The sequence below is a fragment of the Teleopsis dalmanni genome, chromosome 2 (assembly GCF_002237135.1).
Source record: "Teleopsis dalmanni isolate 2A chromosome 2, ASM223713v2, whole genome shotgun sequence".
Lineage (NCBI taxonomy): Eukaryota > Metazoa > Arthropoda > Insecta > Diptera > Diopsidae > Teleopsis > Teleopsis dalmanni.
This window is the reverse complement of record NC_051847.1, coordinates 14,214,637-14,242,042: the sequence shown is the minus strand read 5'-3', so window position 1 is coordinate 14,242,042 and position 27,406 is coordinate 14,214,637. Positions and strand designations below refer to the sequence as shown.

The following is a 27,406-nucleotide window of genomic DNA, read 5'->3' as shown; positions in this document are numbered from 1 at the left end:
CTGGACAATATATAGTATATAAATTGCTTTTTGGAACAATCTCATGCCTCAAATTAACTAGTAAAATATTAAATAATCTATATAAATACTTGCAGAAGTGAACTCCAAAAAACAGAAATTCGTAAATAATCATACAATTAATTATAGGGGTGCTTAATAAATTCCGGTATTTTAAAATATAACTAACAGATACAAATACTTGCACAAAATATAGTGAAAAAGAAGAAACAAAAAACTTAGAGACTATACTCTGCTAATGCCTTGCTCTGATGGGAAGTAGAAAGTATCGTCAAGAATAGAACAGATGCTTGCACAGCTTTGATAAAGACAACAACAAACAATTTTCGTATCTCAGCTATTTAAAGTAGCTGACTATGGAATGTCAACGTTTCAGTAACTTGCCCGACCAGCAATAACTGGTAACAATAATCACTTAACCAATTTCTAGCAGATCTTATAAATCAGATTGCTTAATCATTAATTAAATAAATCTCAATCTCGCAATGCTAAAGAATCGTTAGGGTCTGTGCATAGTCTCCTTAGCCAACCAATAATGTCAACAACTAATTGTAAACTCTGGTAAACTATTCGAGTTACCATATTTTTCTTTTAAACAAATAAATGCGAGCACTATTAATATTTTCAGTTACCACATAGATAGTTAAGTTCCCTTCATACATTGTGGATTTATAATAAAATAAAATATTTTTTAACAATAAAATAAAAAGGTTAATAATTTCTTATCTCAAAACATTTGGAATTTATGTTAACAAAAAAAAAAAAATTTGGAGTTGCTGAAGTAATAATAAATTCATTGGAATATCTCAAAGAGAAATCAATGCTTTGTGTCGAAGGTTATTCATATTTTATAAATACATACTTATTAATGCATTTTAATTGAAGTTGTTTATGTTTTTATTATTAAGTTTATAAATAAAATAATTAAATTTAATGTTTTTTTTATCATTAATTTTACTTAACTCAACCTCAAACAAAAAACTGCACAGGGTTAATTAAAAAACCTGACCAAAATTATTGCTATTAAAAACTAACAAACATACAATGGAGTTATTAAATTAAAAAATTTTAGAAACTAAAACTTAGGGGTCAAGCACTCAACATATATTTTAACGTAAACGTTTTTAAATTAACACGTTTTGTTTTATAACATTAATATATTTAACATGCTCTTCATTGACATGCTACATACATAGTACTTCATAGAATAATTTTCTTACTTACATGGACTGATGATGGCTTACTTACTTAGTTATTTGTGGCATTACTGTTATGTGGTAAATGGAAACAATTATCAAATGTTAGGAAACTATTGATCACTTAAACCTAGGCCTTGTTGAATTTCACATTTTACAAAAACTTCATTAATATCAAACCTATTATAGAACATTTTACAATGTACAATGTAAACTCTGTAGTTCTTTTAATACTTTTAGTATCCTGAAACTATATTCTGCAGCTTTATATAGGGTAAAATATTTTATGACTGCTTCCATATCTGATGTTTAAGTCTTTATGTCAAGTTTTAGATTAACTTAAATTAAGTTCCAGATTTCGTAAACATTTATTGTATACTGGAAACCTAACTATCAATTTGTTTTGGGTCCAAAGTGGTAAGTGGATATTGGAACTCTTTAATCAAAACCCGACTGAGTATATAAAGATTAAATTTATATGTATAGAGGTGTGTATTGGACTTATCCCTTTGGTCGAAATCCTACACACCGGAGTGTGTAATTATAAAATATTTTTCCTAACTCTTTTATATTATTATTTGTTTTTATATGTACATACCCGGGTATTTAGGGTAATTGTTTACGTATAAATTGTTGGATTTTAATACAGGAGTATTTATCTGTTCTAGTTAATTAATCTACATTTAATATAATATATATTGTACAATAAAATTTATTTTGCTTAAAAATGTAATATATTAATAATTAGATATTCAACTTCAAATTTTTATTAATAAGATATTTCTCTGAATTATTTTAGTTTATTTCCGTTATGAATTCAAAAATAAATAAAAACTTAGATGAGCAAAAAACATTTTTCTACTGCTAAATGTTCTTATGAATCTGAAACTAAAAAGATGTTTAGATAATGGCGTGATAGTGAAAATATTTCAAATATGTCTTACAAAAAAGAAAAAAATAAATATAAAAAAATTAATAGATTATTCATCATATGATAAAAAAAAAAAAGATTAAGACGTAAGTTGCTAGATATGTGAAAAGAACTTCATACCGTAAATCCAATAAAATCAGTATATTAATTAAGAAATATTCTCCTCAAACTGAAGTACCATGACGAATCCTCCATCATTAACTTAAAATTAAAAGAACGATGAATCAGAATGTCGAAATAATGCCAAACCATGATTTAATAAACTCAATGAACTTAAAAACTGAAATTACGTCTAACGAAGCTTAGCGCTGTGTCTGACTACAACCAAGTACGGAGCTGACCCGTCCGCCCGTCTGTAACTCAGTTGATTGATGACTTAACAGATTCTATTAATTTTTTATAAGTTTTTGTTTATACATTTTTTAGAAATAAATTTTGTTGCTGTTTTTTACTTATTTATTTATATTTTTTTTCCCTCAAAACAAAAAAGGAATGATGTCATTTGATTCTTATTACTTGTTTCCGTTGTAAGGCAAAACCTTCTTGGACCCAAAAGAATAAAAAAATTACAGTGAAGAAACAGAGAATAACTAAAAATTCTGTTTAAAATTAAAATATTTCCAAAAGAAAAAAATTCATAAATTTGTGCAGTTAATTGTTTTAAAATTTATTTCTTTTTATTAAAATATTTTACATATGAAAGCATTTTAATTAATAAAAGACCAAATAAAATTTCCACAAATTATTACCAAAATATTTTTAATGGGTTTTACTTAATCAAAGCCATTGAACTTTTTACAATTTTAAGGTGCTTTCCGCTCGTTTTTGCCACTTTGGCATGAATTTGGTTTTTATCTTTTTAAAAATTTTATGTGATTAAAAAAATGGTAAAAAATGATAAAAAATGGTAAAAAAAAGTACTCCAAAATTGTGCGGAAGAGCAATTTTACGTAAAAATGCCTTCAGGGAACTTACGTTCAAATTTTTGTTATTTTTTCTAATAACTTAAAATTTATTTTAGGGCATTATTTTTAATTCTTTCTATGCCATAAGGTTTCACAATCTCTAAACTTGTTTCAATTGAATGTAAAAACATTTATCAAAAAGAATCTTATCGTTTAAAGAAAAAAAAAACGAATGCAAGTAACCACAAAATTCTATTTCCCGTGGTCTAAATCGCAACAGCAATGCATTAATAATATCGTTAGAGCAAATTTAATAGAAGTAATCATTGAAACCAAGATCTGATTATTAGTGCTTATTAAATAAAATAAGAAAACATATTTTCCACATTTTGCTTTCTTCAATGCTTCATAGCAGTTTAAATTATCCTCTGGCTTATGTTAGATACTTCATTCTCAATTCTCTTTGAAAACAATTTGTTTCGTTTGTCTTTAGTTTTCTTTCTAAAGTTTTCTATGTTTTAAGTCACTCAAATCAAAAGAGAATTAATAAATTTTTTATCTTTAGTTTGTAAAGAAACTTATTTTTTCTAATATGAACCCTTGTTATTGGCTCTGACAGTCAGGCTGTTCTTAAATCTCTGTCCTCTTGGACTTTTAAGTCAAAACAGGTCCTTAGGGAGTTTTGGGGTTTAGAAATGAACAAGCTGATGAGCTGCATTCAAAAACTGCTTTTACAGGCCCTCAGCTCTTTTGTGGGATAAACTTTGCCAGTACTGGGAATACTGGGAAGGGCTGGAGTACTGGGAAGACTTTCCAGGACTTAAACAAAGCAAATCACTGATAACACCGCACTCCTACAAACACGTCCTTAAATTCTCATAATATAATATAAGGTTGTTAACGGGTTTCAGTACAGATCATTACGGTCTGAAATAATCCCTTCATAAACTACAATTATCTGCTAATTTGAAATGCAGATTATGCCTCGAAGATGAGAAAACTACCATGCATATTATTTGTGACTGTCCAGCTTTAATAACGCACAGAAGAAACTTATTTCATATGGAATTTCTATCACTAGAACAGATTAAGAACTCTTCTCTAGATTTAGTTCTGGACTTTATTCATAAAGCTTTAAGGGGTTTTGTGTAATCAATAGTATACATATATAAATTTTTCAATATCAAAATTTTAGACGGCATTTTTTTTTTTATGGAGTTTTAGTTAATTTACGGGGGAACACTTAAGGCAGCAGACACAAAAATTTTCAGTATATTTATGACAAGTGATATGAAATGTCATAGCATAATGTCAAAAATGTGCTACAGATAATATTAGATATAAGAATTTTATTGAAGAACTATGTTCATGTTTATGGAATAAAAAATAAATAACCATTCGACACCACCTAACTAACCTAACTTTCCTGGGTTAAACACTGTGTTGGGCGCAGTGTTTCAGCACTTTTCAGACTATTATGGTAACATCCATTAAAAGAACTGAAGTTTCTACATGTTTACGTTTAAATGAAGGAGTCAACTTCAAAATAAACTTATAATTAGAATTTATATAATAGTTAATTGCATTCAGCACATCACGTCTTCAAGTTATTTTCACTTTTTTAAAATGTTCAAAATGTATATAAAAATATCTATATATATATTGTAAATGTCGTATCTAAAATCTTCATAAAAAATTCTTAACACATCCGCGTAGTTGCGAAACAGATTCGCGTGATGAATTTGGAATTCGGTCTATGTCAGAATATAATTTTTATGAAGACAACACTTACCACAATACCACAAAGAATTGTTTATGTAGGCGGCGACGACACGACAGCGATGCCTTATAAAGCGCGATAAAGCCAATAATCAAGAAAGAAATGCTGAAGAGCGGCTGCGTTGAATACACCAATGTTGGTACAGGAGTCACGTAAAATTGTAGGTGCGCGCGCACTTCGGAGTCAATTAAGAGACTAGCACATAAAATTCTTAGGCGGTTCACGTTAACGGATATGAACAAAGGGTTCTGCATTCAGTACATGGTACGGTAAACAAGAACCGATAACTTTATCATTAGCTAAAGAAACACTTGCGTGATATGAGGACGGCTTGTTTACATTTAACTATTATTTTCTTACTTTATTTCGTATTGTAATATGTATATTTAATTTATAAAAACAAACTACTGTTTTTAATGAAAGCAAAGAAACACTGTTTTTAAAATTTTTAATTAGTATTTATAATCACTGCAATTGTTTGAAATTTGCTAAATCGTTGCTTTAGTCACAATTTTCATCATTTATTTTGAATTATATTTTTCTATACTGCTTCATACTTTTACTTTACTTTACTATTGTATTTATTTTTAATTATAACACACAAAATGAACCAAAATAAATTTTTTAATTAACGCCGCTTACTTTTTGCAACTTTTTTGAAATTCAAAACAATAATTTTTTGCACTTTGAATATTTGTTTTTCATACTGATTTCGTTGTTCGATACTCGAAGTTAAATACAAAAACAGACCTGAACTAAACTGAACTGAACTTTAGTTCGAATCGAGCTGGCACCATTTATCCAACAGCACAATGCGATGTCTCAAAGGCGACTGAACGAGCCAAACAAATTCAAATAAGTTGTGCTTAAGAAAAGCTTTTATCGTAAAAACACGTTTAATATGTTTTTGTGTTTTTCAGTTGACTTTGTTTATGTACTCACCTGTCTTGTTGATGCTTTCGTACATTTTTATTATTATGTTCCCAGTTAAGCACACAACCAATGTGCAATTTTTCTTGCATTTTTGTTTCGATATTCCAAAAATAATAAATTCTATTGCTTGTCTTCTTCAAATAAACAAGCATATGTTTTCTTTCATTCATGAATTTTTACAAAAAAATGATCTGCTTAAAGCCGTAAAAATTAGCAATAATTTGCTTTGCCTAGTAAAGCCGCCATATAAACATCAATTCCAAATGCATGTTGCGGTCTTACTTGCTTTAACAGAATTGTTTTAATTTCTGTTAAAATCATAATAACAAAATATATGGTGTGTAGAAAATGTGGATTGTGTTCACTGGCTAATGCAAATTGTTGTTGCACACCTAATGTTCAAACACTTCAACAAAAGCTCTGAAATGTATCACAGCGAACTGCGACATCTTATTGAATTTATTATTTTTGCTATATTTTATGGGTCTTGCCATAATTCACAGAAGAAGTTGTACTCGTTAATGTTTATTCAAATTCAAACATAGAAATTATATTCTATGTTTTTGATTCAAGTTGTTTCGCGCCATTACTACAAAATCGTTTAATTCAAAATTGTTTTTGAGGAATGCAAAAACGTTATATGATAAAATATTTTAATACTTTTGTACCGTAATATATAAAATTATTTATTTTTAATCATACTTAGGAATATAATTAACTATTGACAGTCAATAGCTAAAAGATGTTATTGTATTTTAAATTACAATAAAAAATTTCAATAAATATTATAAATATGTAAGCATTTTTGTGTAAATCACAATAAAATTTTATAATAACAAATTTTAGCTCACTAAATTTAATTTTTATGTAATATATTTGTATATATCAATTAAGCTCGCACTGATTAAAATTATCGTTAATAAGAGAATATTAGTTTGGTAATTTTAAATATCATACTCAAATATACATTTTGACAGTGTTTACACTACTTTATTAAACGAATTTTACATTCTATTAAAGTGTGTTATGTATTTAGACGCATATGACATACAAAATCCACACAAAAATAAAAATGAATGCAAAAATATACGATATAAAAGCGTAATAATTTTTTAATTATACTTAGAGTTGAATGCCAGCGAGTAAGTATATATTTTATGTTAGTAAATCTATTTTATTTTATAAATTAATAAAATTTGCTAAATTTTTATAAATTACTGTTCAATTGAAAAGCAAATTAAATAAAGCACGAGTTCTTTCACATTAGTAGATACCATAGTTGTTTCACTATTTTTGCTGTCACTTCTTGATACCAGATATACAACAAAGAATATTAAAAAAAAAAACAAAACTGATACTGTATTAATATACAATGTTTGTACAACCATAATCAAAACCTTCGATAGCTCAGTTGGTAGAGCGGTGGACTGTAGTGTGATAAAATACGTAGATATCCATAGGTCGCTGGTTCAAATCCGGCTCGAAGGAAGTTTTTTTTTGAAATTATTTTATTTCATTCACTTTTTAAACATCTTTAATTTTATTTTATTTAAATCCAGAATTAACTAAAATTCATATTAAACGTGAAAAAAAATTTGATTATACGAATAACTTTGGATATAAAAACTATATGCAATACTATATAGGATTCATATAAAATACTAAGACAACATATTAATATTTAATATAATATAATGTAGCAATATAAAATATAAAAATACAATATAATATATATATAATTTATAATATTTTAATATAATTTTATTTTATATTTAAATAAAACTTAAAATTGGCCCATTTCAAAATAAATATAAACACAAATTAAAAAACTTTATTAAATAAATTGATGAAAAATAAATGAAAAAATAAAATAAAATAAATTGTAATATATAACACTCAAGCTACTTTTTGTAACAACTGCCAGGCTGATCGATTCACTGGATTGAGACGAATTGCGTGTTGAGTCAATATCTTTGACCACTGCCTATCTACGTCTTGAAGTGAAAGACCCGCTAATAAAAGAAGTTCAGCATCCTCTACAGCATTGCTCCTACAAACAGTTAATAATATATATTGTAGATATGTTAATGAAATATTGAATAATTTAATATAATAAACAAAATAAAAACAATTTAAAACTTACTTGGATATGTCAGTGTAGTGCAATAATTGTAGGGCACCCAATGAAATTTGACTAATGCAATTTGGTGGATATGTTAATCTATGAATGTTGTCTAAAATAAAATTGGCAATCACTTTTCGTAAGTCCGCAAGATGAGGATTCACATGCAGGCGTTGCAAAAGATAACGCAGAGCTTTATGAGGTTCATTCTATAATAATAATAAATACGTATATAAATACATAAATATTTCTTTAATATATTTTATAATTAGTTAACTAACTCTACTAAGCATATAATATGCCATTAAATAGGCAATATCAGCACAATGTTTGGGGGAATCTCGATACTGAGATAACTCCTCCGCTATAGATTTCCCTAGTGCAAAGTCTCCATGAAGAATACCCATAGCGCATGCAGCATATAATGCTGTTACTGGACGGTGTTCATCTAGCAAGCTATAACATAAATTATGTATAAAAAACATTCGAATCACAAACTAAAATTCGATGTCATACCATTGAAAAAGAATTTGTCTCGTGTCTTCCGGACCTTGCGGATATATTAATGATGTCATGGCAAGTAAGATTCCTGCAACATTCTCTTTATTGATGTCTGCAAATTTTTCTAAAACTCTGCCATATAGTTCATATGCCTCAGAACTATTTCCCGCGCGATGATAAGCCAAACACAAGCCAAGCATCGTTTTTAGTTTTTTTGTTGAAACCATATTTAAGGCTTTAACAGCTTCTTGAGGATCATTCATTTTTATATACAAAAAACCCAAGTTTGTATACATTGAATCACTTTGCGATTTTGATTGTGCTCTTTCAGCTGCCTTTAAATACGCTTTACTTGCGGCACGATAAAGATTATGCCGCTCCAATAAAAATCCATAGAATGATAATCCAGCAGCAGAAGCATTATTCTCTTCATATACGGAGTACCTTAAAAATATACATTTGTGTATGGAACAAATATTAAGAAACTGATTAAGTAAGAAGATATTTACCAATTTATACCGTCCAAAGCTACAATATCGGCATGCATAGTTTTTAGTGCATGTTGGTAATAAGGATCAGAAAGCTTTTCTTTATTAGTCAATGTGGAACATACCCAATTGGCGTACCCTAAACAAGCTTCAGAATTATAGCCGAGTTGCTGGCAATGACGGAAAATGTCCATGGATTCTTCGTCTTCTCCTAATATTTCCGCGATAAGTGCTTGACCTTTTTTATGAAATAAAATATAATTACCTTTTACATATATGTAACAATATTATTATAATATCTTATTTTATTATATATTAAAAATTTTTTCTTTATAAAAGACTTATAAAGACAGTATATGCAAAAAATAATAAAACAATAAAAAAAATAATAAAATGAAATAATAACATTGGCGTTAAATTAAGAAAAATAATTAAAAATTTTTAATTAATAATTAATTACTTAATGAATTAGTTAAAAAATTAAAGGTTTTTTTTCTTCTCCGTTGTAACTCGTATCAACGTTTCACGCAGCTAAAACAATAATTTAATATAAGACTAGGAGGGGGATTGAAGACGTCTTGATTTCTTGCAAAATTGCAAGAAAAATTTATTTTTGATTTACCTATCCAGGCGTTTTGGAAAACCGGATTTGATTGTTGTGCTCGTTGAAAAGCCAAATTAGCCAGTTTTATTTCCATTAATGATAGATAGAGTACACCAAGGTTCGTCCAAGCTGTGTAGGATTTTCGTTCAAAGTTAAGTGCTTGTATAAAACAATGTTGGGATAGTGCCAAATTTTTTACCGCTATTCAAAAGAAACCAATGAAAAGCAGTTGAATTTAATGATATGTTTGAATTTACTAACTAGGCTGCATATAAATTACTCCCAATAAATTCCAATTTTCCCAAAAATTGCTTTGTTTTTGGATAGCCATTTTGCAGGCATTTATCGCTAAATTCAAATGTTGTTCTGCATCATCTGGCATATACTGCGCGCTGTAGTAGGAACATAAAGCAAACTCATACCAGAGGTAAGTGTTCTCTTTTTGGGCTAAAGCACAAGTGTAAAATCTAATAAAAGAAAAATATTTTTAAATATGCTTCTATGATAGTATAAACCAGGGCTATGAATCGGTTTTAAACTGAATACATTTTAAAGCAAAACCTCAGACTTTTAGTGTAATTCATGAACTGAAGCATAATTCGAAGAACGGCAACATATATATTTCGGATCCGCTCATAAGAACAGTAGTGCCCCGCATCCACTAACAGAAACACTAGCTAACCATTGTGGGTTTCTGTCTGGAACCGTATGCGCAGAGACTACACAAATCGACTTTTGAGTTATACTGTAATACTTCAGGGTACTATACCACTGATCCGAATTATTTTACAAATTAATACTGTTCACAGCCCTGATATAAATTATATACACACCTGGTAGCCAGACTAAATAGGTCTCTTCGATCTAAACATATAATATCTTCTTCACGATTAGCCAATTTTCCTGAAACTTTCAAATTAGCCATAGATGTTGGCATCCTTGCGACTTTAACAAAGACATTAGCCGTCAAACGCCAAATCCACATCATATTTTTGTAGTCATTCAAACAGAATACTCTATAGGTAGTAAATATGATCAGACTTGAAAATAATGCTCCATGATTTTTTTATTATTGAAGTAAAAACCTTTGTAGATGATTAACAGCCAATTGCAAATGTTCCTTACATCTTCCATATCGGTGTTCTAATTTCAAATTATTAGCTAAACCAATGTGAGCATCAGCAGCACCTTTAAGAGCTGGCAAGTAGTTCGGATGTGAGTGCAGTAAATTATCGAAGTCTGTAATAGCTTCAGTATACATACGGATTGTCTAAAAATGTATAGGACTAAATTTCAGGCAATTTGTTTAAAATTAAAAAAATAAAGTTTCCAACCGTTTTAACTAGCGCGATTTGCAGTTTTGCGTATACATTATCAGCGTCCAATTCCAAAATTTTTTGAAAAACCCGAATTGCCGAATTATAAGAACCGCGTTGAGCATATGCATCACCTAAAGACTCCCAATAAACAACATGGTTTACATTATACTTAATTGAGGTCCGGAATGCTTGTATGGCCTGAAACATGTATGGCCTAATGAAAGATTTCGAACAAAAGGTTAGCTACGCAAAGTACTTACATTATCAAATTTGTATACTTTAAGGTAGTGTAGGCCAAGGTTATATTGCACACGTTCTGATTTCTCGGGTTGCATGTGCTTTAAAGTTGTTTGAAGCAAACTGACGTTAATATCCTAAGAAAATTTAAAAAAAAAAATAAATTTATACGATGATTTTTTTGATTTTTATTTAACTTACATCTTCCCCTAGCTGCTGGTAAATTATGCTTAGATGGTTTACGGCTTCTTCGCAGACTGGATTCAGATTAAGGCATTTCTCAAGGCACTTACGTGCGCGCTCAATATCGTTTGACATAAAATAACATTTACCCAAATATAGAAAGCATTCCGCTCGATAGGATTGTATTCTTGTAGCCTTTAAAGTCCATGTAAGCGATGAGGAATAGTTAGATATTTTAAAATAGAGTTTACCCAACAAAAAGAAACGAGAAAATGAATCTGAATCTTCAGAATGCTCAATCAATTCAATTGCTTCAACTGGCTCGCTTTTTTGAAAATTTAATATATTCTTTTAGTTTTTTATAAATATTATTATACATAGATAAATGTATATATGCATGTAGATAATTTTACTCACAGTAAGTACTCCGTTTTCGCTATATCACTTAATTTTAGCCTTTTCAGTGCATCGAAGTCTTTCAGTGAAAAATAACACCTAAAGAGTAAAAACTATAATTTTTATATTTATATATTATTATATAATATTTATTATATATTATATATATATATATATAATATATTTATATATATTTATATAATATTAAGATAATTTATATAAGTACCTGGCTAGTGCTTCAACAACGTCTATAGATTGCTCCAAAGTTTGCAAAAGTTTAATGGCACTCTTGTTCAGTTCTCTATCCGCAGTGTATGATGCACATATAGCATACATTTTGTTATTATGGATTTCATGCCACAAATTCATTGCTATTTCAAATGCTCCTAAAACCATATTTGTGATTGCAAGTAGATCTATAGCAACTATATTATCTGGAACCAAAGTTTTTACTTTGTTTAGCAAATCACGACAAGGCACGTATTGTTGCTGATTATAAAATATAATTGATTTTACCAAGAGTCCTAAACTTGATTTTTCGTTCAGTTGGACTAGTTTTTCACTGTAATGTTCAATTGGATATTCAAGTTCATTTTGCCAATCTTTGAACACATCATCTTTGTAGTACTCTGAATATATCTTACAAATCCATTCGTACGCATACTCATCTTCTGCATTCTGTTGCACTATTAGACTGGCATGTTTTAGGCAATTTTTATAATCTTGAAGTTTATACAGCAATTTTATATACTTTTTATACGTTCTAAGGTAAAGCTTATGTACATGTATTTCACTATGTTTCTCCTGATCTTTGTAATATTCAATCAAAAGTTCAAAAGTACTTTTAAGCTGAAATTAAAATTTAAAATACACATATGAAGAATCTATATTAACTATCGAGCGTTAATTTCTTCTACCGATTGGTCGTCCACATCCGATATTCTCACTCCGCTAACGCACATACCACACAGACTTTTCATTACAACATTTTTTCGATTATCATTAATATTGGTCTCTGCTTGCTGCTTCATAAGTTCAAAGAAATCCAAGAAAACTTGTGGATTTTGTGAATGAATGGATATTCTTTCAATACTTTCACAGTAATATTTATCTTCACTGAAATGAGTATAAATATTTAGAATGTTCTTTTAAATTAATAATTCAATATTAAAATTTAAAACATTATTAATTTGTGTCTAAAATAAAACAAAACAGTAAAGTAATATTGAATGGAACCTGAAACTCCAACTTGAACCTCTGGAAATAAAAGATAAACTATCCTGTAGAAATTTACGTTTGGAAATAACGTGCTGAGTACACAGAAAGACGTCTGTTGCTAATGTATGTGCTCTACACATCGTGTCGTCGCCTCTCTTTTTTCATGTCCACATAAATTTAAGCTTTTTGAATTTATAGATCAGTACAATCAAGGTGACAAAATTCCTTTATCTAAACCCACGTTTAGTTTATCTAAACCCACGTTTAGTTTAATTAACATTTCTACTTTTTTCACATATACAACCACAACATCATCATTTATTGTTATAAAACGTACAGATAGCTTTATTAGCAAGTATCGAACTACTGAACCTATCCACAGGGAAAAGCACTATACCATTGTTTTATTCGCACAATACCAACAAATATATCCAAATTCTAAATGCTCCCATAAACTATACATTCCATAACATAGAAGTAATCAGCATATAGTATTTAATTATTTACCTCTCTAATGGCAGTAGTTGTTTATACACATCCGGTAGCTCCTCTGTGGACACACAACCAATTAAACCCCGTAAAACTGATATTGGTGATCCTTTACATAGTTCTAACGCATCTCGTAAATGCTTTGCAGCCTAAATAAAACAACATTTTTTTTATATATTATTATATTTTCAGATTTATTGATATAAAAAACATACTCACCTCAATCTTATTGTTATTATTTGTATAAGCGGCACCTATTAACATATGACATTGGTAGCTGTTTGGATGTTCCTTTAGATATATCTAAGTAGGATCAATATAAAATTTAATAATATTTGCAAAATAGCGTAAAGAAAACATTATGGAATATTCTTACATTGCATTTCTCGATTGCTTCCGTTAATTTTTTTTCTTTAATCAGTCCATGAATTGTTACTAAATCCTTTTTTCTATCAGAATCACTCATATTTAAAAATGTATATTTAATGTAATTGTTTTAGCAAAAAAAATACATAAAAATTTATTACTAATTTACTTTATTACTTATAATTTATTTATAATAAACAAAATTTCCAAACAATATTTTTCTGTAATTATATTTGAGTTGTAAATCATATGTTTTTCATTTGTTTCACATTTGTATACATTTGTGTTATATCAAATGTAGATGGCGCTAGGCATTTGTTTTATTGTGGCAAATATCGTATATTAATATAATAATACGGTCTCATATATGGCAAACATATAAGACTTCAACATTTATTTTGTAAATTAAAAACATGCCATTTGAGAGAGTGTTATAAAAGTTAACCTATCAGACTCGATCTCAGCGTGATTTCCATCGTTTTAAAAAGATAATTTTGTAATACGTCTAGAATATGCGTTAAAGAACTTTTATTGATAATGGCTGACAGCCTACTTTTTGTCCCTCTTAAGTAGGAGGACCGACGAATGATAACCTGTGCAGATTATTGACTGTAGAACGTACCTAGAAATAATTTCACTCACCTCTTGCTTATCCTATCTACCTTTCCCCTACAACAACTCTTCCTACTACCCTACAAAATTTGTGTCTTATATGTACTTATTTTCTGCATGTTAATAGGTTAGAAAAGAATATATATAGGGTACTAGCTCCCGTCGGATCAGAATGCTGTCCCCATAGCTGATTTTTCGTTATGTTATCCGACCCAAACTGAACAGAAGACATTTCTCCCTTCGAATAAAGGCCAAAATGTCAGCTATTGTTCCAGATATTCTAATGGGTTACTAAAACTATCCAGTTTTTTTTACTATTCCTTTCACTTAATTTTTTCACATTTTAAGTGCTATTACACTTTAAGGGCACTTTTTTATTGCTTCGCTTTTTTATATCTATGACACTTTAATGTTATCAATTGGAAACAAGCTGTTGCATCAACAAAGACATCTTGAAAACGTAGTCATACCTGAAGATTAATCGATCCAACAGTCGCTTTTAAAACATTTTCAAATAAGTGATTTGTTTTTAAAAATACATTATGTTTAAGGTTTCGAAAACTGAAACCCCCTTTGTCTTACACTAAGTTCGTGTTCAATAAAAAATGTGCGTGTTTCTCTTTACTACTTATATTCAGTTAATATGATTATTTGTAATATTGTCTAGTGATGCAGATGAAGCTCTAAGATTAATTAAAATCCCACCCATTCTCAAACTATTCTTACTTCTAAACAATCGCTCCCTTCTCTCACACTGCTATTATCTATAATAGTCAGTAATAGGTAATGCTTTTCATGTTTTCTTCTCTCATCTCGCACTTCTATTGCCTATTCAGTAATAAGTAATGTCTTTCATGTTTTCTGCTGTAATAAACTCTGTGAACTACAACAACAACAACATGTCGTTAAATAGCCTTATAACGATTGATTTCAACGACAGTATTGATAATAGCGTTGTTTCTGCGATAGGACGTGAACTCGTGCAAAATGCATCATGCTCTCTTCGAAGCTGAAGTAGTACAATCTTCTAATGTATAGTATCAATAACACACAACTTCAGTTTCAATACTTTTCCTCTAAGTATTTGTTGTGCTATATAAGTATCTTCTCTATAATTTATATTTGGGAGTAAGATTCTTGTTTTCCGTAACGAGCAACCAAATCAGCTGTAATTTTAGACTTCTAATTCCAGTTTTTATAACTGGTTAGTTTGGCTGCGTCCACAATTCTACTGATATGTTCTGGTCAAAATATTTATAAAATCTATATCCCACTAAATCAATTTAATGAATTTCAAATTCTCATAATTAGTTTATAGTATTATCGTAGTTATGAAATACTATTGGGCGTCTACATTGACTAGACTTTTGATATATTAAATTTCTATATTAAAATCACTTATTATTAAATTCTTTCAATTAAATTTTTAATATAATTAAAAAAATTAGATAAAGTTTCGAGCCATTATTTTTTATCAAAACTAAATCAAATCGAATTTATACAATTTTTTACATTTTTATTTAAAATCACTGTTTCTAGTGCTTTGGAATAATTGTAGTGCATTTAGTAGGGATTGGATTATAAGCACTTGAAACGGCATTAAGATTCTAACAGATCGATACACAAATCATAATTTAATTTTATTCATGGTTAATGTGGTAAATGTTGGTGGATGTTCATCCTAAATGAATGAAATGCCATTTATCAACTGAAAGAATATAAAAGTAAATATTTTAATTATTTTTTTTAAATATTTCAAAATTTATTTTATATACATATAAATAAAATTGTTAAAAAGCAAAATTTTTACAATTGTGTGCTGTGTTAAGGAAATAATATTTTAGCCAATTGTGTGTTTGTGTGAAAGTATTATAACAAACTAATAGACAATATTTTACAATATAGGATTGTGTGTGTATTTAATTTAAAAAAAGTTAAAGCTATAGCAAGACAAAGCAAAAGATGTTTTAAAGCAAATTATCAAACTACAAATGATGCTTAACATAAACTATCTTACCTGTATCACTAACGTCTTGTACATCACCACCTTCTGGTGCTTCAGCTAGTATTTTATCAGCATCCTCTTGATTAATGAGATATGGTGAATTTTTTACAGTTGTAGTAGCACTATATATACACGATAAAGATTAATATATATTATTTTATATAGGATATATCACAGTTTAGTATTACCATGAAATACTGCCAGCATTCAAAGATTGATCCACTAATCCTTTCCAGAAGTTATGAGTCTCAGAAACTACTTTAATGGCGAATTGCGCATCTTTTGGGTCACCATTGAAAGCAAATTGATTTTCTGGTTTACCATCAGGAATTTTATAAATCTATAATAAAATCAAAATTAGATTATTTATAGATGCTGTATTTTAAAAGTCGGATATGTTTTAATAATATATGTTCCTTTTGTGCTTCAAATATCATTCGAGCTTTTCAATAATATTTAATATAATCTTGTTTGAGTAGTTCCAGAATTTTCAAGTATATGAGAAGCACACGATGTTGATATTTGTGTATACTTAAACTGCTCAATAGTTTTGAAACACACATATCAACATACTTATATATGCTCAATATATTCACAACGCACAAATTTAACATTTGCTCAACCAAATGTCAATATAAACTATTAGAATGTAGTTACCTTGAACCATTCGACTGTTGCACGCAACAAGCCTGGACAATGTTTATATATATCACATATATCATTTAATTTTTCAGCTAATGGATCTCTAATATCGATAGCTATAATCTTCCAATCAGTTTCGCCTTCATCAATAAGTGCAACAGTGCCAAGTATTTTAACCTGTACGACTTCTCCACGTTGGGCAACACGATAACCAATTTCTAAAACATCAATTGGATCATTATCACCTTTGCAGCCGGTAGATAGTTCAATATGATCAGGATTTTCCCAAGTTTGTGGGAATGCACCATAGTTCCAAATGTAACCCTTATGTGGGAAGCAATTTGCCACATAACGAAGTTTACCCTTTTTGATATCTTGTTTGATGGGGTTCAATGGATTCTTTAAACTAATCTAAATAAATTAAATAATAATTAACATATTTTATGAAAAATGTGAGTTCGATGTGAACATGCAATTTACTAATTGCAATTACTTACCTCCATTTTTGCGTTTGTCCAACGTGGTATCTCTACAACCATATTGTAAATAGTTTTCTCTTCATTGGCATAGAGTGGTATGTCGTGTAAAGGCGAAATTGCGTGTCCCTCTTCATTTTCTTTAAAAAAATATAATAACTAATTGTTAAAAAATGTTCAATAAGGCACGCACAATTGATATTAGATAAAATATATAAATAATTATTAATTTATTATTTCATTTCTTATAAAAAATAATTAAGTATTAGCTGTAAATAACGGTTATGAAATAAGGTACGGTTTTTAATTTTGCATTTGCAATGCTATAACACCGCAAGTTATCGGACCTATTGTGCGAAGAAGTAATAGTTTCCAATCAGTTTACAAATTACTATTTAGCGTGGCCATGAAATATACATATAAATAATGGTAGACAGGTGACCGACTATTATAAAACGATATCGATACGTAGAAGAAGTAGAAATACGTACGTAGACGAGGTCACTACTGAAACCTTGAAGTTTATATCTGTATATAAAGAGTATATTAAATTTTCACCCAAATATAACTATGCCAAATTGTTTAGCTGCTTTGGTTCCATAACAAAAATGTTAACAATAAAATGCTCATATAGAAAAACTATTCATTTAATATAAATATTTGCTAAAATTAAACAAATATACTAAAACCTAAAAAACAGGAAGCATTAATGAATTACAAGACAAATAGATAGGGATGTAATGTAGTTAGGGTCATGAGGAATGAGATAGCCAATTGGAGAAGTGTATAAATTTACAGAGCTAATATTGATGTACGACGTCATGAAGAGTAAAATTATGAGGGTTATAAGGAATGAGGTAGCCAGCCTCGATCAAGGCGTAAGAACCGTGCTACTTCAATTGGTTAGGTCTATAAATTTACAGAGTTAATATTGATGTACGACGTCATGAAGAGTAAAATTGTGAGGGTTATGAGAAATGAGTTAGCCAGCCTCGATCAAGGCGTAATTGGATAGGTCTATAAATCTACAGAATTAATATTGATGTACGACGTCATGGGGAGTAAAATTGTAGTTTGGACAGTTGACAAAGACCTGATGTTTAAAATTCCTTACGTACGTTTAATGTATTTCTTAATATTACTATAGTGAAGAGCTAAGCGTTTGCCACTTGAACAGAAATCGTCGAATACATTGAAAATAGGTGTTCAAGCTTTTTTTTTATATTTCAACTGTGCAAAAAGAAAATATTTCTGTATATGATGACATTAATATAATTTGCATATATTATGAATGCAATTATATTAGCTATAAACCAAAAAAAAAATAAATAACTGGACTAATTTAATAAATAATTAGTTGGATAATTAAGAGCAACAAAATAAAAACTATACTAGGAAGTGATTAATTGTTTTTAATACTTTTATTAAAATACAAGTTAGAATATATCAACTTTGATAAGCAAACGTTTTTTTTACCAACGTTAATTATAAAACGGAATTTCGTGATAAAAAATCATATCAACAAGATAAACGTAACTTTGGTTAAACCGCTTTTGTGTCAATTAATTTCCAGTATAAAATATAAAGCCAAAGCTCACAGCAAACGTCATAGGAAATTATTTAAAACAAATCAAGTAGCATTTCAAGTGGTGCCATAAAGTGCACTTTGCAACACTCATTCATGGGAAAAACTGCTCCCAAGTTCAATGCTGCAGTGAGACAAGCACTTATCACTCACATAGCGTATTGATAATCTCAATTGCATAATTAACAACTGATAAGAAAATTTCGTATTTATGTTACATTTTATTTATATAATTACTTTATTTTTTAGGCCGGCTTCTTGAGTCACAGGTTCATAACCTTGATTTCTCCTTTCACCCAATATACTTACGAAAGTAAATGCTGTAGTTGGTGGAATCCGGTGCTCCTTTCTCGACTGTTGTATAGCTAGACATTTTATTTACTTCTTTTAACAAAATGTCTTTCTTATTCTGAAATTGTTTTGTTGCTGTTGTAAACTGTCTTTTATCGCAATTTACTGTTATTAAAATGTTACTTTTTGTGTTGGAATTTAAAGTGTTAGAACGCCGCAGTAACACGTGTGCACTTCGCGAGAAGCGAAAAAATTTTGTTAATCCGCCAATTGCCGTCATTGTTGCTACTCTTTTGATAGCTTTTGCTAAACAAGTTTGCGAAGTGTTAGTTAACAGAGTTGCATTTTTGTGAAATTGAAAATATTTCTCAAAAGAGTTTAAAAATATTTAATGTAATAAAAATTATTTGTATAATAATAAATTTATTATTTACATTATATAAAATTAAAAATATATTTTAGTATTATGTACTGTATTTTACTGTATTTTTATAAAAATAAAAATGTGTTTTATATTATGTGGTTTTATCTTATACACAAACCATAAAAAATGGTTGCCAACTCTGTATTAATACGGGAAAATAGTTTGTGCCTAATTTATTGCTTTTCTTTGTTTTTATATTAATATTCTATACATAATAAATAATTGAAATAATAAAAATTTAACATTATTATAACAAAACAAATTATAACATTAAATTATTATAAAAAGAAATTTCAAAATTTGTTTGTAATATTAATAAGATATTTAGAAAAGTTTAAAAAAGGACAAATCGCTGCATTGTTTCAGTATTTGATACATAAATTTAAAATTAAACATTGACGCATGAGAATCTAGACTGAAGTCCTACTAGCAATCAATAAAATTGATGTTATTTACGGAGTAGCAATACATTAGATGATTTAAGACATTGTGAAGTTTAATTCTCTTCATATAAAAAATTTAATAGTTTTAATCAATTAATCATAAAGAATAATAGTAGAAGTAACATTTACTTAGGATTCTAATGGATAATAACCAAACATTTACTGAAATGTTACCTATGATTGACGTACAAACGTTATTTGCAATTCACCACTACTACGTAAACTATAGATTAGGTAAAATTGGTAAGTCCCAGAATTATAGCAATAAAATATTCACTTAACAATTATTAGTTTGGCATAAACTTCCCAATTAAGTATTAATAATAAGCATTTATTTATTTTATTTATATTCTATTTTTATTGTCAAATCAAATGATGTGGGTCCAAAATGTATACTGTGTAAGCCTAGTCACATTCAAACCTTAACATTTTGTTGTTGTTAGTAATAGAAGCGCTGAGTGGCACTGGAACGTCTGAATATATCAATGAAATACACATGGTTTCAGAATTATTTCCAATGTTCCTAGAATAGTTTTAAAGTCTTCTTATTGCTATTGATCTTTATTTAAAGTTCTATATCATATTACAAAGCAGTTATGTTAACAAATATAGACTGATTTTCTTTTGTCGGAAGAGAGTCGGACAGATATTTTATATTTCAAACACATCTATATATTTGTTAGATAAATTAGTTAAAAATATTTTTAATTTTTGACCCAAAATTCTGCACAAATTTAATGAAACGTTTAAAGTTTAAGAGCAATTAAAATAAATAATTTGATTAATTAAATTTTCCGCACCAACAGCCTCAGTTTTAGTTTAAAAACGCACTGAAATGGATCACAAGATTTTCAGTTTAGGCTAAACTCACTTTACAAAATGTGGACACTTAAACCAATCTGTGTATTGATAATATTTTTTGTGGTAAATAATGATATTTATATAAAAAAAAATTCATAAAATAATAATTATTACTTTTTTCTGTTGTACAGGGTCTTACAGTGTCCATCAAAGTAAGATGCAACCATCCCGAGACTATTCGAGAGGATCACATACATTATTGCTGCAAACATCCTGATGGACATAATGACATTATTGAAATGTGCGCAAACGAAACAAAATTTAAACTACCTTCAAAGGATGAAGAAGCTTTAGAGGATGTCACAGTGGCACAATTAGTAGCTGGTACATGTTTCGGAAAATGCGTTTTTCAAAAGTTCAAATTTTTTAAAAACCATGAATTGGATATGAACGCTGTTAGACAACATTACAAGGAAGTACATAAAATGGATCCAGAATACGAGCGTGAAATGATATCAGCATTTGATCATTGCCACAGCAGATGTAAATATATTATACACGATTTGTTTAATGATTTTCCTTATTTTTAATTCAAATCTTTTGTATAAAATTTCAGCTGAGGAGGAAACTGCTAAGCTAATGTCCTTTCCTTTCTTTCGTATAAAGAATGTAAAATTTTGTGATCCGAAGCCAAGTGTTGTACTATCTTGTGTTATATATAATTTCTTTCATAATTGTCCAAAGGATCGCTGGGCAAAAACTAAAGAATGTGAAGAAACTCTTGAATTTGCTAAAAAGTGCAAGGATGCCTTAATTTCCATGTGAATCTAATATAATATTATTATTAATAAAATTAAAAGGAATGTTAATTATCGAATTTTATTTTCTATTATTGTTATCACTCCAATTCTAGTAAACAGAGCATTAGTGTAGATATAGCTGTAACGGACTGAAATCCATTTATATATCTCAGTCAACATTAACGTTTAGATAAATTTTTTAGTATCAAGAATACTTGTTTTGTGACATAGTAAAAGAATGGCTTAAGTCATAAACTTAATTTGATTTGTTCTACAAATTATAATTATTTTAGTTTGAATAGTTCTACCATTCTTGAATGAGCCTGCTTAGTACGCTCTCCTTGCTAATGGAATATCGTTGACAGCGTGGAGGAGTACTTCAGCATTGATGATAATACTACCACTACCCAATCCACAATAACTGTCATCGTATATATTTTTATATATGGAATAAATACATTTTAATTATAAAATTCAATAAATTTTAGTTATAAAAATTTTTAATAATAATCTATTAATCTTTAATACAAAATAAAATTAAGAACTGTATAACAAAAGAAGTTGTTTGTAAAATTATAAAATGATATGTTAAACGGTTAGTTTGGAGTTCAGTTAAATAAATATTATATAGTCATATTATATACGAAGGTAGTGGTTTTTCTTGAGACGCTTATATTCGGGACCTTTTTTAGAGTTTATCGTAACCCTCAAATCTTCCCTGGTATTAAGTTTATCATTCACATCAGAAATGGTTTTAAGTTTCTCATTGACACCGAAATTTCCAACGTTTTCTTTCTTCTCAATACCAGACATAGAGCATTTTCTTGAGTTACCCAATGCCTCAAACGCCTCATTTGGATTTTTTGGTGGCTCGCTTGCATCTGCATTCAATAAATCTGATGTTTTTAAGGCGTTAATGTTAGAGGAAGAAATTCGGACATAACATGCTAACTCATATAAAATCTTTCTTTGCAGTTTTAAATCTATAACAAAATAATAAAATAATTGCAATATATTAAAATATAATATGCAAAAATATCAAATAAGTAATACCTCTATCCTTGCTAAGATTGTCCTTCTTTTGTTGCACCTCGGATAGTTTGTTTGAACCTTCCATTACGAATACTTTCACTGCTTTCTTGTGTTATGTCTTCTTAAAAGCAATCTATTACATATTAATCTATACATATTGTTAAAGAACGAGCAATAATACACTTACTGCTTTTGTATTTCTTATAAATTTCATTCAAATACTTGGCGCTTTTACGTTTTGTTCGGAAGACTTTTCATTTGTATCAGGGATGTTATATTATTTATTCCTAAAAAATTGATGAAAATAAGTGACAGCTTTTTAAATCAGCAGAAATATATAAAATTATGATTATGCTATAATTTTGTATGTTAAATATAATTTTTAAGTAGTTTCATTTTTGTTGGTTTGCTTAGTTTTTTTATACATTTTTTTTTTCGGTATTTGAGTAACATCGAAAGCCTAGGGTGAGACTTTAACATACCAAAACCACTTCTCAAGTATGTATAAAAGACGGCTTGCAGCGTTAGGCCGTTAAAACACAACTGCTAAAATGCTATTCTAATATTCATGGGTATAAGCGATATAGAAAACAAAAAGACATCATATTTAAGCATACATTTACGTATACGAATATGGATGCTGAGGATAATTGTTAGTATGAGGGTATTACGAATAATTGATTTCCAAAAGAATTATAATTGTATAGTAAATTTATAAAATAAGAATGAACACGTCATTCAGATATTGTTAAGCAAATCAGTAGAAAATTATACTTTGTGAAGTATATTAGGTCTGTTCCACGAGCTACTCGTAGTAAAAGTCAAGTAAAGCACGAGTAAAGTATAAACTGAGAACGTAACATAAGTATTGTGTTAAATTTCGCTCTTTACACAAATTTTCATGATACAGTTTTGTGTAAAGTCTGATGAGAACACCAGTGCCGCGCAAATAAAAATACAAAAATTTAAATTCAAACCAAAACAGCTGATCCACACATTAACACAAATTTTACTTGAAATAAAATGTACGAGCAAAGTCTATGTAGCATTTTCAAATTTCGACAGGGATGTTAGGCACTCTCAGATGCTCTCATTTACTCGAAAATTTGCTGGTGGAACGCGTTGTTAGCGTATCGTTTAGTGACACGAAGTATATTGATTACTCGTTACAAAATCATATGAGACTATATATGCTTTGTTGTTGTTCGTTAACAAACGAAAAGAGGACTATTTTGCTATTGAAGTGGATACGTGAAGTTTTATGGTTATTATATGTGAGTGCAATATTTAAATTATAATTAGCAAATTATATTATATATAATTATATAAAATTTATAATATAATTTATAAATAAATTATAATCATATTTTATTATTTTTTTAATAAAGGTAAGAAATTTAAGAGAGAAAGAGAGAGAGAGAGAGAGAAGATCCATTGGCGCTGTACAGTGACACGCCTAGCTAGCTTGTTAGAACAAGCCTAATATTATCGAACTGTTAAGCATGTAGCTCTAACTGTACCCAAGAACATTGATCTTATATATACTGAAATCAATTTTAAAAGTTCAAATTGGTGTAATTTATTGGCTTCTTAATATATCATACATGAAATCGGTAAATTCAAATTTATTTTGTAGTAAACGTTTCTATATGCAACTCAATCAGACCAATGCAATTGGTATACATAAAAATGAAAAATTTATAGTTTTTGGTTAATTTTACATAGAAATCAAAGCATCTTTGCAGCTTTTACTAAACTCCAACACACGATCGCATTCCGGAGACTTCGACCAACGTTCAATTGGGCAATTATGGAAAAATTGGCGTATAACACAAGCTAGTATAACGCTGGACTTGGGTTCACAAAAATCGTCGGACAAAGTTTTGAACATAGGATTCGATAAGAATTTAGCTGCGTTGTCTTCCGCTGTAAAGGGTAATAAATTTAGATATAAGATAAGGTATTAACAACGATTTCTTACATTTGCCATGACAATGATCAAAGGCATTCAACATTTCCTTAACATATTCAGGATCGTTGCTATGATTATCACTGTAATATTTTCTAACAGCTTCCATGTTAAAATCTTCACCTTTAATGAAATTAAGTTTATTAAAAACACATTTGCTAAAACAAGTGCCAGCGATAGCGCGATCAGGTGTTATATCAATGAAAGCCTCCTCCTTGGGATTGGGCCACTTAAAGCCAGTTTCTTTTGAACAATCCTCTAGCACTTTATTGGGTTTTTCTGGATGTTTGCAACAGTAATGTATATGATCTTCATTAATACCATCGGGATTATCGCAATCAATTTTTAAGCCGCAAATATGCTAATAAAATAAAATAAAAATTATCAATTTGAGTACGAGGTGAAATTCTAAAAAAAGTTTCTTAACTCACCACAACTAGCAAAGTCACAAACGCAAATGCTTGATGTAATTTCATGTTGAAGTTAGTTTGGTGAATAGTAAGTTACCTTGCTTTTACGCTGCTTTTATATGAAATTTATTATCTTAACCAATTAATATACTTAATTTAGTTAATAAATAGTTAAATGAAGCCTAACTTTAAGCAATTAATATTTGTAATTTAATTTTAAATTCTAAATTTATTTAATACATTTCAAAATTAATTGTGCCATTCAGCCACTGATGACCGCATATAAAACGGCTCATTTCTACCGATAAATATTAAGATAACATTAAATAACCTATATCGGATTTGATATAATAAATCTATTTATATAAAATTTGGTAGCAGTTTGAGGAAATTCATTTAGTTATTCAACGTTCGATGCAGACAACAGCGCCTTACGGATTTTAAAATAATGAAAATTTGGATCACTGGTTGCCGTAATATAATATTAGTAGGAATTTCCTTATGTATCGTGGTAAATAATATTTATAAGAAAACTTTTGTAAAAATATACTATTGCTATTATATAGAATCTGATTGCAAGTGAAGATTTACCTGAAGAACCAAATGGTCCGATTGAACCGAAAGAGGAGGTTGAAAGCGTTACACCTAGCAGCAGTAGTAATGCTAATGATGTTAGTATCAGTGCTCTTGATGAGACAAAATGTATGAAAAGTGTAAGTCTCTTTACGCATTTGTGTTAATCTCAGTGAAACTAAAGAAATGGATTTTCATCTATTTAGCGGAACGGCTGCTGTGACGAACTTTTCATAGGTGATGAACAAAGTTTAATGAAATGCTTCGCACTACATCAGAGTAAAATGCCGAAAGATAATGAAAATGATCCAGCAAAATTAATGAAGTTCTTGTCGGTATGTAAGTCCCCATCATAGATATCAGTATCACTTATAAATACTTATAAGTAGCAGGTTTTGTAAAAGTAGTATTATTGTGTTTATCTTCAGCTACAGTGATACATAGTGTAAATCTTATAATTGTATTAATATTTAATATTTTCTTGCCTTTAAGTGTTTTGTTGAATGTCTATATAAGCAAAAGAAGTATCTTGGAAAAGGCGATAATATAAATATGAAAATGGTTAAATCTGATGCCGAGAAGACATATGCAGATCGTCCCAAAGAAAAAGATTATCACATAGCCATGTATGAGTTCTGCCGAAAAGATGGTATTATTAAGATAATCACTTGACTGATATGCAGTATTAATAATACAAACATTGATATATTTTTAGCAATAACAACGTATGGTTTAATCAAAATGAATCCTGCAGCAAAATATATGTTAAAAGATTCTTGCAAACCGTTTTTCATGTTTGTATTTATATGTATTTCTGATTATCACAGAAAGCAGGATTGTCCCTATCATCGGTGGGTAGGTAAATCCAAGACACCTCAAGAAAAGGAATGCTTGACAGCTAAAAACAAATGCTATGAAATTGATGGAATATCTATATAGTATCATTGAGATAACATAAATGCTATTAACTATTATAAATACAAAATAAATTCTATAAAATGAATACGTTCTTTAGTAACAACCTACACTTTTATTTAGAAAATTGGTTTTTATTTAGAAGTATTTTGACTTAAGTATAACATTACATGTCCTTCTCTAATTTTGTTTTAGTTAAAATAATCCCTTAAATATTGAACAACATTACCGCCGTTTGTTTACTGGAGTAAAATTCTACCATTACGTTCGAACAGAAATGGCTTGATACTAAAACATGAGGTCCACATACTCCGTGCGAAATATTCAAGCTGTATCAAAATTGTCAGACATTTACTTTTTTAATAATTTGAAATAATTTGAAAGAGAAAGACTAATAAAAAATTATTTAGTTACCACGGCATCTAATCAAATCCGCTGATTTGTAAACCAGAAGAAAATGCAAGGGTATTTAAAGATAATTCTGAATTAAAGATAACCTAAATTTTATATAGAAATAACTACAAAAAACTCAAGGCGAATGGCTTTCTTTTTATTCGAAATTATTCTGAATATACTTTCTATGACGATCTACACAAATTGTTATAGCAAAAATGCAATAGTACAGAGAACCGCAAATCACTCTTACAATAAAGGTACTGTAAAATGTTACAGAAATAATCAATAGAGAAACGGACACACCCTACAAATAACAATATTCCAGAAAAATGTTCGACTAACCCGT

The 27,406-nt window shown here is 28.9% G+C and overlaps 6 protein-coding genes and 1 non-coding gene across 9 annotated transcripts; 3 read left to right on the top strand and 4 right to left on the bottom strand.

The window, feature by feature from the left end:
* Positions 1-7,159: 7,159 nt before the first annotated feature.
* On the top strand, positions 7,160-7,251 carry Trnay-gua. Its single transcript is given in 2 exon segments — positions 7,160-7,196; positions 7,216-7,251. It is a non-coding gene; the product is annotated as a tRNA-Tyr (tRNA).
* Positions 7,252-7,604: 353 nt separating this feature from the next.
* On the bottom strand, positions 7,605-13,840 carry LOC119680436 (tetratricopeptide repeat protein 37). Its single transcript, XM_038093247.1, has 18 exons — positions 13,697-13,840; positions 13,540-13,623; positions 13,339-13,469; positions 12,531-12,729; positions 11,840-12,462; positions 11,635-11,712; positions 11,236-11,542; positions 11,058-11,171; positions 10,813-10,995; positions 10,564-10,748; positions 10,312-10,494; positions 9,740-9,945; positions 9,497-9,679; positions 8,896-9,112; positions 8,402-8,830; positions 8,167-8,341; positions 7,907-8,094; positions 7,605-7,813 (listed from the first exon to the last, which is right to left on the bottom strand). The coding sequence occupies exons 1-18, from the start codon at positions 13,784-13,786 to the stop codon at positions 7,660-7,662; spliced, it is 3,729 nt and encodes a 1,242-aa protein (XP_037949175.1). The 5' UTR covers positions 13,787-13,840; the 3' UTR covers positions 7,605-7,659.
* A 1,948-nt stretch (positions 13,841-15,788) lies between these two features.
* On the bottom strand, positions 15,789-19,592 carry LOC119680439 (inorganic pyrophosphatase-like). Its single transcript, XM_038093252.1, has 6 exons — positions 19,316-19,592; positions 17,443-17,561; positions 16,961-17,356; positions 16,492-16,643; positions 16,316-16,425; positions 15,789-16,006 (listed from the first exon to the last, which is right to left on the bottom strand). The coding sequence occupies exons 1-6, from the start codon at positions 19,575-19,577 to the stop codon at positions 15,975-15,977; spliced, it is 1,071 nt and encodes a 356-aa protein (XP_037949180.1). The 5' UTR covers positions 19,578-19,592; the 3' UTR covers positions 15,789-15,974.
* A 682-nt stretch (positions 19,593-20,274) lies between these two features.
* On the top strand, positions 20,275-21,790 carry LOC119680445 (general odorant-binding protein 66-like). Its single transcript, XM_038093259.1, has 4 exons — positions 20,275-20,407; positions 20,971-21,088; positions 21,157-21,508; positions 21,582-21,790. The coding sequence occupies exons 2-4, from the start codon at positions 21,044-21,046 to the stop codon at positions 21,788-21,790; spliced, it is 606 nt and encodes a 201-aa protein (XP_037949187.1). The 5' UTR covers positions 20,275-20,407; positions 20,971-21,043.
* A 534-nt stretch (positions 21,791-22,324) lies between these two features.
* LOC119680450 lies at positions 22,325-23,137 on the bottom strand. 3 transcript variants are annotated; one of them, XM_038093268.1, is made up of 3 exons: positions 22,985-23,137; positions 22,819-22,930; positions 22,325-22,748 (listed from the first exon to the last, which is right to left on the bottom strand). In XM_038093268.1, exons 2-3 carry the CDS (start codon positions 22,880-22,882, stop codon positions 22,402-22,404), a joined length of 411 nt encoding a protein of 136 aa, XP_037949196.1. In that variant the 5' UTR covers positions 22,883-22,930; positions 22,985-23,137; the 3' UTR covers positions 22,325-22,401. The 3 variants fall into 3 exon arrangements, with proteins under 3 accessions (XP_037949196.1, XP_037949197.1, XP_037949195.1); XM_038093269.1 differs by having other exon boundaries at positions 22,819-22,918; XM_038093267.1 differs by having other exon boundaries at positions 22,819-23,137.
* A 1,249-nt stretch (positions 23,138-24,386) lies between these two features.
* On the bottom strand, positions 24,387-25,242 carry LOC119673965 (general odorant-binding protein 66-like). The gene is made up of 3 exons (XM_038085083.1): positions 25,198-25,242; positions 24,779-25,127; positions 24,387-24,723 (listed from the first exon to the last, which is right to left on the bottom strand). Exons 1-3 carry the CDS (start codon positions 25,240-25,242, stop codon positions 24,515-24,517), a joined length of 603 nt encoding a protein of 200 aa, XP_037941011.1. The 3' UTR covers positions 24,387-24,514.
* A 349-nt stretch (positions 25,243-25,591) lies between these two features.
* Positions 25,592-26,688, top strand: LOC119680441. The gene is made up of 5 exons (XM_038093255.1): positions 25,592-25,687; positions 25,743-25,889; positions 25,956-26,084; positions 26,242-26,398; positions 26,465-26,688. The coding sequence occupies exons 1-5, from the start codon at positions 25,625-25,627 to the stop codon at positions 26,686-26,688; spliced, it is 720 nt and encodes a 239-aa protein (XP_037949183.1). The 5' UTR covers positions 25,592-25,624.
* Positions 26,689-27,406: the final 718 nt, after the last annotated feature.

Bases quoted from the DNA above. Each gene is read 5' to 3' on its own strand.
- LOC119680436 (XM_038093247.1), bottom strand. From the start codon at position 13,786: ATGAGTGATTCTGATAGAAAAAAGGATTTAGTAACAATTCATGGACTG. The intron at 9,680-9,739 runs GTTAGTAAATTC...TCTTTTGAATAG, and splicing joins AGTAATTTATATGCAGCCTA to CGGTAAAAAATTTGGCACTA. The intron at 8,831-8,895 runs GTAAATATCTTC...TATATTTTTAAG, and splicing joins GCTTTGGACGGTATAAATTG to GTACTCCGTATATGAAGAGA.
- LOC119680445 (XM_038093259.1), top strand. From the start codon at position 21,044: ATGTGGACACTTAAACCAATCTGTGTATTGATAATATTTTTTGTG. The intron at 21,089-21,156 runs GTAAATAATGAT...TCTGTTGTACAG, and splicing joins TATTGATAATATTTTTTGTG to GGTCTTACAGTGTCCATCAA. The intron at 21,509-21,581 runs GTAAATATATTA...ATAAAATTTCAG, and splicing joins TGATCATTGCCACAGCAGAT to CTGAGGAGGAAACTGCTAAG.
- LOC119680441 (XM_038093255.1), top strand. From the start codon at position 25,625: ATGAAAATTTGGATCACTGGTTGCCGTAATATAATATTAGTAGGAATT. The intron at 25,688-25,742 runs GTAAATAATATT...GCTATTATATAG, and splicing joins GAATTTCCTTATGTATCGTG to AATCTGATTGCAAGTGAAGA. The intron at 25,890-25,955 runs GTAAGTCTCTTT...TCATCTATTTAG, and splicing joins AGACAAAATGTATGAAAAGT to CGGAACGGCTGCTGTGACGA.
- LOC119673965 (XM_038085083.1), bottom strand. From the start codon at position 25,242: ATGAAATTACATCAAGCATTTGCGTTTGTGACTTTGCTAGTTGTG. The intron at 25,128-25,197 runs GTGAGTTAAGAA...TTATTTTATTAG, and splicing joins TTGTGACTTTGCTAGTTGTG to CATATTTGCGGCTTAAAAAT. The intron at 24,724-24,778 runs GTAAGAAATCGT...TACCCTTTACAG, and splicing joins TGATCATTGTCATGGCAAAT to CGGAAGACAACGCAGCTAAA.
- LOC119680439 (XM_038093252.1), bottom strand. From the start codon at position 19,577: ATGACGGCAATTGGCGGATTAACAAAATTTTTTCGCTTCTCGCGAAGT. The intron at 17,562-19,315 runs GTAAGTATATTG...ATTTTTTTAAAG, and splicing joins CAACTACAGCATTTACTTTC to AAAATGAAGAGGGACACGCA. The intron at 16,007-16,315 runs GTAAGATAGTTT...ATATTCTTTCAG, and splicing joins ACAAGACGTTAGTGATACAG to TTGATAAATGGCATTTCATT.
- LOC119680450 (XM_038093267.1), bottom strand. From the start codon at position 22,882: ATGGAAGGTTCAAACAAACTATCCGAGGTGCAACAAAAGAAGGACAAT. The intron at 22,749-22,818 runs GTATTACTTATT...ATTTTGTTATAG, and splicing joins CAATCTTAGCAAGGATAGAG to ATTTAAAACTGCAAAGAAAG.